General features: G+C 47.0%; 1 protein-coding gene across 1 annotated transcript in view; it reads left to right on the top strand.

The window, feature by feature from the left end:
- Positions 1–1,166, top strand: part of egf (epidermal growth factor) — a 30,337-nt gene extending 29,171 nt beyond the window's left edge. The window contains exon 24 of the mRNA XM_080843025.1: positions 567–1,166. Within this exon, the coding sequence (XP_080699151.1) occupies positions 567–745 (179 nt within the window). The 3' untranslated portion in view covers positions 746–1,166. The remainder of the gene's footprint in view (positions 1–566) is intronic.
- The last annotated feature ends 11,080 nt before the right edge of the window (positions 1,167–12,246 follow it).

Below are 12,246 nucleotides of genomic sequence, written 5' to 3'. Positions count from 1 at the left end.
TTTAGCGCGATTAACCTAACGTGCTAAAATGACAATTGATTAACTTAGCTTCAGTTCTACGCCGAACTGACCCCTGGTATCACCGATACATAAACACCTGGTGTTGGGGTGTGTGTGTGTGTTTACTGTGTTGTAACCCCCCCCCCCCCCCCCCCCTTGGTGATAGTATGGTGTCAAATGAACCTGGTGTTGGGGTGTGTGTGTGTGTGTTAACTGTGTTGTTACCCCACCCTGGGTGATAGTGTATGTGTCAGACGAACCTGGTGTTGGGGTGTGTGTGTGTGTATGTGTGTGTGTGTGTTTACTGTGTTGTTACTCCACCCTAGGTGATAGTATATGTGTCAGATGAACCTGGTGTTGGGGTGTGTGTGTGTGTATGTGTGTGTGTGTTAACTGTGTTGTTACCCCACCCTATGTGATAGTATGGTGTCAGATGAACCTGGTATTGGGGTGTTTGTGTGTGTGTTATCTATGTTGTTACCCCACCCTAGGTGATAGTATGGTGTCAGATGAACCTGGTGTTGGGGTGTGTTTGTGTGTGTGTTAACTGTGTTGTTACCCCCCAGGTGATAGTATGGTGTCAGATGAACCTGGTGTTGGGGTGTCCCCCTCAGAGCAGCGGAAATTTGGGGCTGGCTGCCCCCCATCGCCAATGGATGCTTGCAGGTCAGAGGTCAGCAGGAGGCATCCCGATAACCTGATCCTCTTGGACGTACCGAGACCCCCCAGCCACTGCCTCCTGTGAGGCCCCAGCCCCTGCCTTCTGTGAGGCCCCAGCCCCTGCCTCCTGTGAGGCCCCAGCCCTTGCCTCCTGTAAGGCCCCAGGTTCAGTGAGGCCCCAGCCCTTGCCTCCTGTGAGGCCCCAGCCCCTGCCCCTACCTTCGGGGAGGCCCCAGCTCTTTCCATGTGACACTACAAATGCAGAAGATTTTAATGAAAGAATGGATGCGGGGAGACAAATATATGGACAAAAAAAGACAAATATTGTAGTTGTTGATTGTATCCCTTCTGCGTTAATAATGCTGTAAACACTGTTAATGTGCCGCTGTGTGAGGACAGTGGAGGGGAGGATGCCGAGGCTCCTCAGAGATCTGTGTGGGGTCTGACTCCTTCTCAAAGCTGTCAGACGAGGAGAAGAGTTATATGTGTGTGTGTGTGTATGTGTTTGTGGGTGTGTGCAGTGAGGGGCATAGAGTACAATGGCACAAAGGACACAAGAGCACAGGAGGTGTGTGATGTATGTGTGTGTGTGTGTGTGTGTGTGTGTGTGTGTGGGTGTGTGTGTGTGTGTGTGTGTGTGTATTGGGAGGTAGACGGTTGAAAAAGTCAGGGGATTTTAGCTTGGGCAGATATCAAACACCCCAATTGCATCTAACCCTACAATGGATCTTACACACAGATCCAGAGGGGTGTGTGCTGATGTGTGAAGGCAGATATTCCTCAATGTAAATACCATTAATCAGACAACTGTGTTTTTCACAGCCCTTCTGTATAATTTGTCATGTCTTCCTGTAATGCATCGCTGCTGTTTGTAAGAAGGCTCAATGACTCCCGGTTAATCCATTACCTTCTTGTGCAAAGTACTTCCCAATTGACCTGATATTCTGAATTCGCTTTATTTAGATCGAAAAAAAAATTCTCCTTTCTTTAGCTGTACATTTTCTGAGTTCTGTTTTGTTTTGCTAAGATGGCCGTGGCCCCCGGAGTAAATCCGGCTGGAGCAGATCTGAGTTCCACTCACCTGCCTCCTGTGGTGTGTTCAAACTCGGCAACAGAGGCGAGCATTCGATGCGAACACATTTTCTTTGAACTTTAAAATTTGAACGTTTTTTGAGTAAACATTCCAAATTGTTCGATTCAAACGGTAACCCGTCCATGTTTGTTCGCTGAGAGCTACCTCCGCAGACCGCTTGTGTGTGTACGCAAATGTTCTCCAAAGCAAACAAAAAATATTTTTAAGACGTTCGTGAACGTTTGCCTTTGTTTGTGATTTTGAACACACCTCTGGGTCACTTGACTCTCTCACATGAGACAATATGATGGTGAATCATAAGAAAGACACTGAGACTGAGTCACTTGACTCTCTCACATTTAACAATATGACAGTGAATCATGAGAGAGACACTGAGAAAAAGAGGAAGACAATGAGACTAAGAAAAACAGGGCAATGAGAGAGGAAAAGAGAGAGCGAGAAAGCGAGTGAGTAATGAGGAGACAATGAAAAGATATATTCCTACATAATATTGAGCATTAACATGGTACGATGTGAACTGATCCAACCCTTGTCGAGCCGACAGATGTTGGTGACTACTAATGTATTCAGTTAGACAGAGAACACTGCTGCAGTGGCGTTCCTGATATGGCCGTTTCTCGTGTTGTTATGGCGTTCGTTTATGTATTTATTTTGATACACCAAAGGACAAACTTAACATTGGGCTCCTTATTTACCAGAAGCATCCAGGACACGTTGCAGCAGACATGTTCAACACGTTATAACCAACCCAATATCAGTCAGTGGTTCAACATTGTCCTTTATCACAGAGAAACTGTTTTAAAAGATGAAATAGGGCCAACCGCAGAAATCCAGGACAGAAACATCATAAAGTCTAACAGAAGATGTCTAGATTATTAGTATCAAGCATGCTGTAGAATACAGATACTAATGTTGCTTCTGAATTCTATTGTTGAATTCTGAATACTGCTATTCACAATTATCTGTTCTTTTTTTCCCAGCCGATTGTAAGTGTATGCTAATTCAAAGAACAAACCTCTTTCAAAAATCCAATTTGCAACTGGTATCAGTTTTCAAGTGATTCCTTGCCCTGATTGTAGTAGGCTGGTAGAGTAGGCTTTGGCTGTGTTTGTTCTGCAGCAGCTAATGAGGAAACCTTTCCAGAGCCATGAAGGCTCTCTGATGAAGGGTTGTTTTGTGTTGGGAGAATGGAGCTCTGCAAAACAGCACACTGCATCCATGCAACATCTCTGTTTACTGACGTGTAGAAATAAAGGCTTTGTCATACCACACAGCACAATGTGTTCTTGCATTTTCAATTTGCTTATTACAGAGATCCATTTGTAGTATTATCTGTCGACATTTATGATCCTAAGAATGGAGAAACTCTGTCCCTCTGTCATACACCAAACACACACACACACTCACACACACACACACACACACACACACACACACACACACACACACACACACACACACACACACACACACACACACACGTTCACAAACACACTACCCTGGTACTTCTCAAGAACCTGGACACTAAACAAGCATACACACGTTAAACACTAGTGCCCATGCATTCACACTCACTGCTCTTCAGTCCCCAGTGTAAACAACAAAACTTGTCATCTCCACACCAAATGACCTTTGAACTTTTCACCATGTCATCTCAGGGCAGAATGGCTCGTCACCTAGTTGATACATTCGTGCACAAATATGATGTCCACTCACACTGTGTGTAGAAGAAGGAGGAAGTGACAACTCAGAGAAAAAAAAGGAAGTCCTCTATGGCACAAACCAATGCAGTACTTCAAGTGCACTGAATCACACACACACACACACACACACACACACACTCACACAGTGTTCTGGAATGGTGTGTAGATGCTTTGGCACCCTTGGCGAACCTGAGTTTGACTACAGTTTCTCTGCGCCGAGGAAACAGTCGATAGTGAACATCAGCACTTTGTTCTGTAAGAGAGCAAGGAGGGAAAACAAAGCATCTTGCTTCAAAACCATCAACGACCAACATCAATAACACTCACTCGCTCGCTTTCACCAGACAAACAGCCTTGCTTGCACACACACACACACACACACACACACACACACACACACACACACACACACACACACACACACACACACACACACACATACACTAACAGGTTTGCAGACGCACACACACACACACACACACACACACACACAAACACACTCATCACACCATCAGTGGCCCACACAGATATTGATTTCTTGGGAGCGCTCTCTTATCTATATATTGCTCTCTAAAATGGCCAGCAATCAGTGGCTCCTTCACTCCAAACACAGACGAAATGAGCCAGAGCCTGAAAGACAGAAAAAAGAAACAGAAGAAGAAGGAGGAGGAGGAGGAGGGTAAAAAAAGAAACCCTGAAATTGGACCCGTGTCAATTTCTTTGATAATAGTCCTTGCCAAGGTTGAAGGAGCTGGAGGTGAGTAAAAAATTGGTTTGCTCCTGAGCACTAAACATCTCTGGCCCACCCGCCCGCCCGTCTGCCTGCCTGCCTGCCTGCCTCTCTCCTCCAGGCTCTCAGCTCAGTCTCACAGGAGTCAAAGGACATCACTTATGGCCTTGTATCAATAAATGTGTATTTGATTATATGCCCTGGCCCATCTCATCATCCCCACACTGAAGAGATGCCTGTGGGACCCAGCTGAGGTGATTCCCTGCAGTAAACACAGGAGAAAACTCCTTTCCTTCTCCACTCATACATATAGAAAGACAAGGTATGTAGATAGACAGGAAGAAAGAAAGAAAGAAAGAGAGAGGGGCGGAGGGGGGATAGAAAGAGAGAGAGAAAGGCACACATCTGCCAGGGGAAGAGCAGCCTGTGATGAGTATGGAGAGAGGAGAGTGTGCCTTCCAGCCTTGCTTCCTCCCCCTGACACAAAGGGGATGCTTTGGGTCGGCTCTTGGCTCTTTTGCTGCGCAGCAATCTGGTCACACTCCCTCCTCAGCTGCTGGGAATTAAAATGGAGGGATCAAGGGATGAGCGAGGTAATCCACCTGAAAGAGAGAGAGAGAGGGAAAGGGAGCGAGGGAGGGAAGGAGAGGGAGAGCAAGAAAAAATGAAGGAGGGAGATAGAGAGAGCAAGACAGAAGGGAGAAGAGAGAGAGAGGGAGTGAGTGAACAGGGGCAGAGAGATAGAGCAAGGATGCACATGGCTTGCTAAGAGGGGAGATATGACAACTCTCTCTCTCTCCCATTTCTCACTCTCACTCCCCCTTTTCTTTTGTCAGATGGGAGCATTTGGCTGTGATGTGCTGTGATGGCCCTCTCTCTCTCTCTGCCACTGAGAGGATCCCAGATGAGGGAACTAAATAAGGCATTAGAGGCCCACTCAAAGGCTTTGCTCCTGATCCCCCAGGTCAGCGTGGGTCCCCTCGGCTGGTGACCTGCACTCCTCACTGCCTCTCCGCCTGGCTTTGGGCAGATTTAGCACGGGGATAATGCATGAATTTAGGCAGCCGCACATGTGGTAAGGGCTCAGCACTATCGACAAGCGGCCCATCATCAGGCAGAGGCTTCGATAGAGTCATCACACCAGAGGACGAGCGAGAGAAGGGCGAGAGAGAGGGAAAGAAATAATGTTTGGGTAGAAACAAATGGCAACCGAGATAGAGTCTGGAGTGAGTACGGCCCTGTTCTGGCCCTGATATGGCCCTGATCTGGCCCTGCTGGCACTGATTTGGCACTGATATGACACTGATATGGCCCTGATATGACACTGATTTGGCACTGATATGGCATTATCTTGTTTGGCTCAAGGTTTTATTCCTTTATGTGTGCAAACGCTGCTTATAGGGAGTCTGTGACCCATCCAACAAAGTCTCTATGAGCCACATGACAACATTCCAATCAACTCCCTGTGAGAGTGTTAGAGTGTAAAAGGTGCAACACATTTGGTGGTCTTATACTCAAAACATGGTACAAAAAAAACTTTCCATGCAGATACTACATAGACTGTTTAGTTGTATTTACAAACGAAAATACAAAACATTTTAGATGTAAAATCTGGTTAAAGAGTGTAACACTTTTTATTTCAGAATGAGAATCATGGAACGAAAACAATCTAGTTGTGTGTGTCTAGAAGCTCATGCGTGGTAGGAGTAGGACTATCCTGTAGGAATCTCCTGCGGAGAAAAAATACTTACCTTCTCGAAAGCTTTCTGTGTACGACTGGCATCCTTCCACCAGATGGCGGTAACGTACAACAAAACAAAGGATTTTATTAGGCTTGACTACCGTGCATGCTGACGACAGCGTGAATTGAGGGTCTCAGTAGACTGACCTAGCGGTTACAGACTCTCCAAGTGTCTGATAAAAAGGTATGGTAAACAATATTTTTGAACCATTATCTTATCAATTGCATTTGGAGTCATAATGATGATATTTTGGCCCCGTCCCATTCATCTTCCCTTCACCCTACCACTTCATCGAAGTGAACTTCACTGCGGAGGGCCCCCTCACAACGGAGTGAGAAGTGTTAAGGGATTTAAATCTGTACCTGAGAAATGGGACACCACTCGATCACTCATATCCAGCTCCACTGTAGGCTACGTTTCACCAAAAACGCAATGCAAACAGTGTTCCTATGTTTGCGAATTTGAACACACGTCAGGTTTTCAGGTTCTCAGGTTTTGGCAAACATATATACCCACATGTCATAAAATAGCGTTTTTTTTACATCCTAACGTTAACGTTACTCGGCTACTTTCAGCAGCATAGACAGACGTTCATTTGTGAAAATAGCGATCTTTTTCTAACTTTTTTTAATAGTTATTTGCGAAGATATCCATAGATTTGTAAACTTCTTTTTCTGCACTGGCAGCCAGCTTTCTTAAATTGTTTGGAGTCCGTTGGTAACGAAGGTGATCGCAAGGCATACTGGGAAATGTAATCTTTCCCTTCAACCGAAACCGAAGTCCGGTTCTGATCACACTCCGTTTGAAGGGGTCGTTTGAAGGGTTGAACAACACTTCCCCTTCGGTCCAAAAGAATTGGGACACCCTACCCCTTCACGCGAACGCGCAAACGAAGTGCTAGAGAACAGTTGACTGAACTGCTACTTTGCGTGTTTCTCTGCACATGCTAATTTATTCCAGCGAGCCGTAAGCACGTACTGGACTGCCTATCGTGGCATCCTGGCCATTCCCCGAGGGCGTTTCAGTGCGTCGACACACTCGCTAGCATGATACACCACGTGATGGCTACCTCTGACCACAAACACTTACGCACGCATAGTGATATTACTCAGGGTCAGCCACATGTAATGTATGACTTAGTTCTGGTGTGTAAGCATAGTCTTGCAGTCATGGTTTATATACATATTGTCATCTCCATTTTCTTTTTAAAGGAGTGATTCCTTCACCCTCTGAGTTCCCAACTTTCAAGTTGAGACATGAGAATCGGGGAGTGACTAAAACAGGTGTAGTTTTTGGCGTGAGATTCATTGAAAGCAATGGATTTTTGTCCATGCTAGTGTGTGAGATGACATAAAAACAAATATCTCATGCCAAAAGCTTGAGAGCTGGCAACCCTGCTCTGGGCATCTCAGTTATGCAGGGTAGGGCAAACGCTACAACCAACTGCCAAACGGACCTGCTGGATCTGGTTTGATATCAAGTGCTAAATATGTGGAGAAATAAAGGATGGCCGCCAAGCCCCCCAAACCACGATATTACTGTTTAAAATCATCCTGAACCATGCAAGGCCAATGCTTACGTAGAGTCGACAGTTTTGGACTTCTCAACGTCATGAAATAGGTGGACCACCTCCCGCAGCCCCAGTCCATGAGCCTGTCATTATTATTTGCTGATTATCATCCATCATCCATCATCATTCATAGGACTTTACCCCCCCCAGTTGCCCACCTTTCAGCATTTTTCTAAATTATGCTGTAGGTGGAGTTCGGCTCATAGCTGCGGACGTGAGGAGTCTTCATGGATGTGTGTGCAGTGGGGCCCTCATCTCCCTATGCAAATGCATGGAGAATTATTTCCTGGAATTAGCGACGCCCCCCCCCCCCTCCGCCGCAGTTAGGCAATGCAAATATGAGAGGCCACCAACATTACGTGCTTATTAGCGCGGACGTCAGGAGCTATCAGGCCTGCTTAATTGGATTTGAAGCTTCTCTGATGAATATTTATCGTGTGAAAGTGCGAAGCGAAGTTGTCGGAATCCGCACACGCTTTGATATGGTGAACTCCCTGCAGCTCTGATTCTTCATGTTCAGAGATTACATGCCCAACCCCACCGCTGTGTGATCAAACTGTCTAACATCTGTATGTGTGTGTCACTACACGCATCTGGGCCTGATGCGCCCCAGGTGTGGGCCAGATCCCGTCGCCAGCCTCAGTAACATTCATGCTTAAATCTGTCTCATAGTCACTGTGAAGACACCCAGATGCATGATGGGCAGCATCACTTACTAGTGCTTGAGCTAGGAGGTAAAGACGTTAGGAGGATTGCTGTTATGTTGGTTGAGAAAAGGTTTTCAGTGAAAGGTTGTAGATTATAAAAATTGATGCTGTTTTGTTCATCACTTTAATGTGATGGGTGGTATTGTGCAGTGTATACCGGTTAGATCTTTTGCATGTGAAGATGTTTGAATTAAACAAAATGTCCCCTCATGAAACAAGGCCTTATCTGTCAGGTACTTCCTCTGAAGAAATTGATCATGCCAAATCCCCTCAAGGGTATGTAAGCTCACCCTTTTCAAGGGTTGGTTTGGAATTGTGAGAATGGAACGTTTGAAGTCTTTCTTGAATGCAATTGTAGTTGAATTTAGTTTAGCAGAGCTGGCTTGAGATAGTCTGGGAAGTCCCGCCCCACTTCTTTCGGCCAAATTGATTTTGCCTCTGCAGTGGGTCTGGCCAACTTTGGATACCCGTTCATTTCAAGATTTCCAGAATCCTTGGAGCCAATCACAAACTGGCTTTTGGCTACCTGGCGCGCCATTGGCGGATTTAAACTTACCACGGCTACTTTACAAAATCTACTGCACGGAGAGTTTTTAAACATTGGACATGGTGGCCGCCGAAGCACCGCAAAACTTCGATAAGGCAAGTTTTCTTTGAAAACAGAACAGAAACTTGCCCTGGAACAATTCATACAGAAAAAATATGTGTTTGCTTTATTACCGATCGTTGTATCGTTGTATAGTATCGTTGGTCTGATTGGTTAAAGGCGTGTCCAATTACGTGAGTGAAGTGGATCGCTGATGAGTAGTTGGCCAGACTAACTGAGCAAATGCAATGCAGTGAAGGGGCAGGGAATTCCCAGACAAGGCTTGAGATGCATCGATGAGCTGTACCATGAGTGTCCTGTAGATGGCGTGGTTTAGACAGAATAAGACACTAGTGAAACTGCACACTGGCCTGGCCTGTCTCCTCCATAGTGGCTTGTTCCCTATGAAGAATTGCCGTGGTACAAAGCTGACTGAATCCTTCCTTTCCCTGGGACCAAAGGGTGCGCTAGTCCTGGCTGTGCACAGCGAGCACTCTGCCACGTGGTCAGGCTTCAATTATTAATCCCCACACATCAGCCCCAACAGATGCCCACCTGTATAATCCATAGAAAAATCCTTAGGATCAGGACAGGTCTGGGGGGTTGGGAGATTGGGGCTCTTTCCGTTTATATTTAATTTCTTTCAGTTTTTTATATAATTTATTTCAGTTTAAAATAGCATTTCTTTTAGTTTAATATTGCATTTGTATCATTTCTTTTGTCAATCTTTCGATTCGATTTGTCAATCTTTCCTTTCTTCCTCAGCACATCCTGGCTGCTCCGTCAGATAAAAATGTGAAGCAATCAAGGATTGATGCAAGGATGGAGGACTCAAGGACAGACATACTGTACATGAGAAACGAGATGTGCTCGCTCACTCACGCATCACTTTTAAGAGACGTCACTTACTGATGACAAAGCAGCATCACCTCTCGCTAGACTTAATGGACCTGTCGTGATATACAGCATACAAGAAAATGGAGAGACGTATTGGTTTTAGAACAGCTTAGTGGGTAAGCAGTAACTTCATAATGCCAGCATGCTTATATAATTGTCATACAAAATACCGAGGCCCCATAATGTATTCACATAGTTGCTATTAATAGAATTAAATGGGTAGTTAGGCTGGCAATCCAAATACATGTTTGATGCATCAAAGGTAAGAGGTAGGTGTGATGCATCGTGAGTAAAAGGTAGCTGTGAAGCATCATAGGTAATGTGCAGTACAACTTTGAACGTGATTGTTGTGAGACTGGGCAGCAGGAAGCGGGGGACAGAAACACCTTGCAGTGGTGAGTCTACACTGAGAGGGGAGAGAGGAGACGCAGAGAAGAGTCTACACTGAGAGAGGAGAGTCTACACTGAGAGAGGAGACGCAGTGGAGAGTCTACACTGAGAGAGGAGACGCAGAGGTGAGTCTACACTGAGAGGGGAGAGGGGAGAGAGGAGATGCAGAGAAGAGTCTACACTGAGAGGGAAGAGAGGAGACGCAGTGGAGAGTCTACACTGAGAGAGGAGACGCAGAGAAGAGTCTACACTGAGAGGGGAGAGAGGAGATGCAGAGGAGAGTCTACACTGAGAGACGAGACGCAGAGAAGAGTCTACACTGAGAGAGGAGACGCAGAGGTGAGTCTACACTGAGAGGGGAGAGAGGAGACGCAGAGAAGAGTCTACACTGAGAGGGGAGAGAGGAGAGTCTACACAGAGAGGAGACGCAGAGGAGAGTCTACACTGAGAGGGGAGAGAGGAGAGTCTACGCTGAGAGAGGAGACGCAGAGGAGAGTCTACACTGAGAGAGAAGAGAGGCAGAGGAGAGTCTACACTGCGAGAGGAGAGAGGAGACGCAGAGGAGAGTCTACACTGAGAGAGGAGAGAGGAGACGCAGAGGAGAGTCTACACTGAGAGGGGAGAGAGGAGACGCAGTGGAGAGTCTACAATGAGAGAGGAGAGAGGAGACGCAGTGGAGAGTCTACACTGAGAGAGGAGACGCAGAGGAGAGTCTACACTGAGAGAGAAGAGAGGAGACGCAGTGGAGAGTCTACACTGAGAGAGGAGACGCAGTGGAGAGTCTACACTGAGAGAGGAGAGAGGAGACGCAGTGGAGAGTCTACACTGAGAGAGGAGACGCAGAGGAGAGTCTACACTGAGAGAGAAGAGAGGCAGAGGAGAGTCTACACTGCGAGAGGAGAGAGGAGACGCAGAGGAGAGTCTACACTGAGAGAGGAGACGCAGAGGAGAGTCTACACTGAGAGAGAAGAGAGGCAGAGGAGAGTCTACACTGCGAGAGGAGAGAGGAGACGCAGAGGAGAGTCTACACTGAGAGAGGAGAGAGGAGACGCAGAGGTGAGTCTACACTGAGAGAGAAGAGAGGAGACGCAGTGGAGAGTCTACACTGAGAGAGGAGACGCAGAGGAGAGTCTACACTGAGAGAGGAGACGCAGAGGAGAGTCTACACTGAGAGAGAAGAGAGGCAGAGGAGAGTCTACACTGCGAGAGGAGAGAGGAGACGCAGAGGAGAGTCTACACTGAGAGAGGAGAGAGGAGACGCAGAGGTGAGTCTACACTGAGAGAGGTGAGTCTACACTGAGAGAGAAGAGAGGAGACGCAGTGGAGAGTCTACACTGAGAGGGGAGAGAGGAGACGCAATGGAGAGTCTACACTGAGAGAGGAGACGCAGAGGAGAGTCTACACTGAGAGAGAAGAGAGGCAGAGGAGAGTCTACACTGCGAGAGGAGAGAGGAGACGCAGAGGAGAGTCTACACTGAGAGAGGAGAGAGGAGACGCAGAGGTGAGTCTACACTGAGAGAGGAGAGTCTACACTGAGAGAGGAGACGCAGTGGAGAGTCTACACTGAGAGAGAAGAGAGGAGACGCAGAGGACAGTCTACACTGAGAGAGGAGACCCAAAGGAGAGTCAACAGTGAGAGGGGAGACGCAGAGAAGAGTCTACACTGAGAGGGGAGAGAGGAGACGCAGAGGACAGTCTACACTGAGAGAGGAGACGCAGAGGAGAGTCTACACTGAGAGAGGAGAGAGGAGACACAGAGGAGAGTCTACACTGAGAGAGGAGAGAGGAGACGCAGTGGAGAGTCTACACTGAGAGAGGGGAGACGCAGAGAAGAGTCTACACTGAGAGAGGAGACCCAAAGGAGAGTCTACAGTGAGAGGGGAGACGCAGAGAAGAGTCTACACTGAGAGAGGAGACCCAAAGGAGAGTCTACAGTGAGAGGGGAGACGCAGAGGTGAGTCTACACTGAGAGAGGAGAGAGGAGACGCAGAGGACAGTCTACACTGAGAGAGGAGAGAGGAGACGCAGTGGAGAGTCTACACTGAGAGAGGAGACGCAGAGGAGAGTCTATACTTGAGAGAGGAGACGCAGAGGAGAGTCTACACTGAGAGAGGAGACACAGAGGAGAGTCTACACTGAGAGAGGAGACGCAGAGGAGAGTCTACATT

The sequence above is a fragment of the Sprattus sprattus genome (genome assembly GCF_963457725.1).
Source record: "Sprattus sprattus genome assembly, chromosome: 8".
Classification (NCBI taxonomy): Eukaryota; Metazoa; Chordata; class Actinopteri; order Clupeiformes; family Clupeidae; genus Sprattus; species Sprattus sprattus.
The sequence above is the reverse complement of the archived record's forward strand: the minus strand, read 5'-3'. Positions and strand labels throughout refer to the sequence as shown.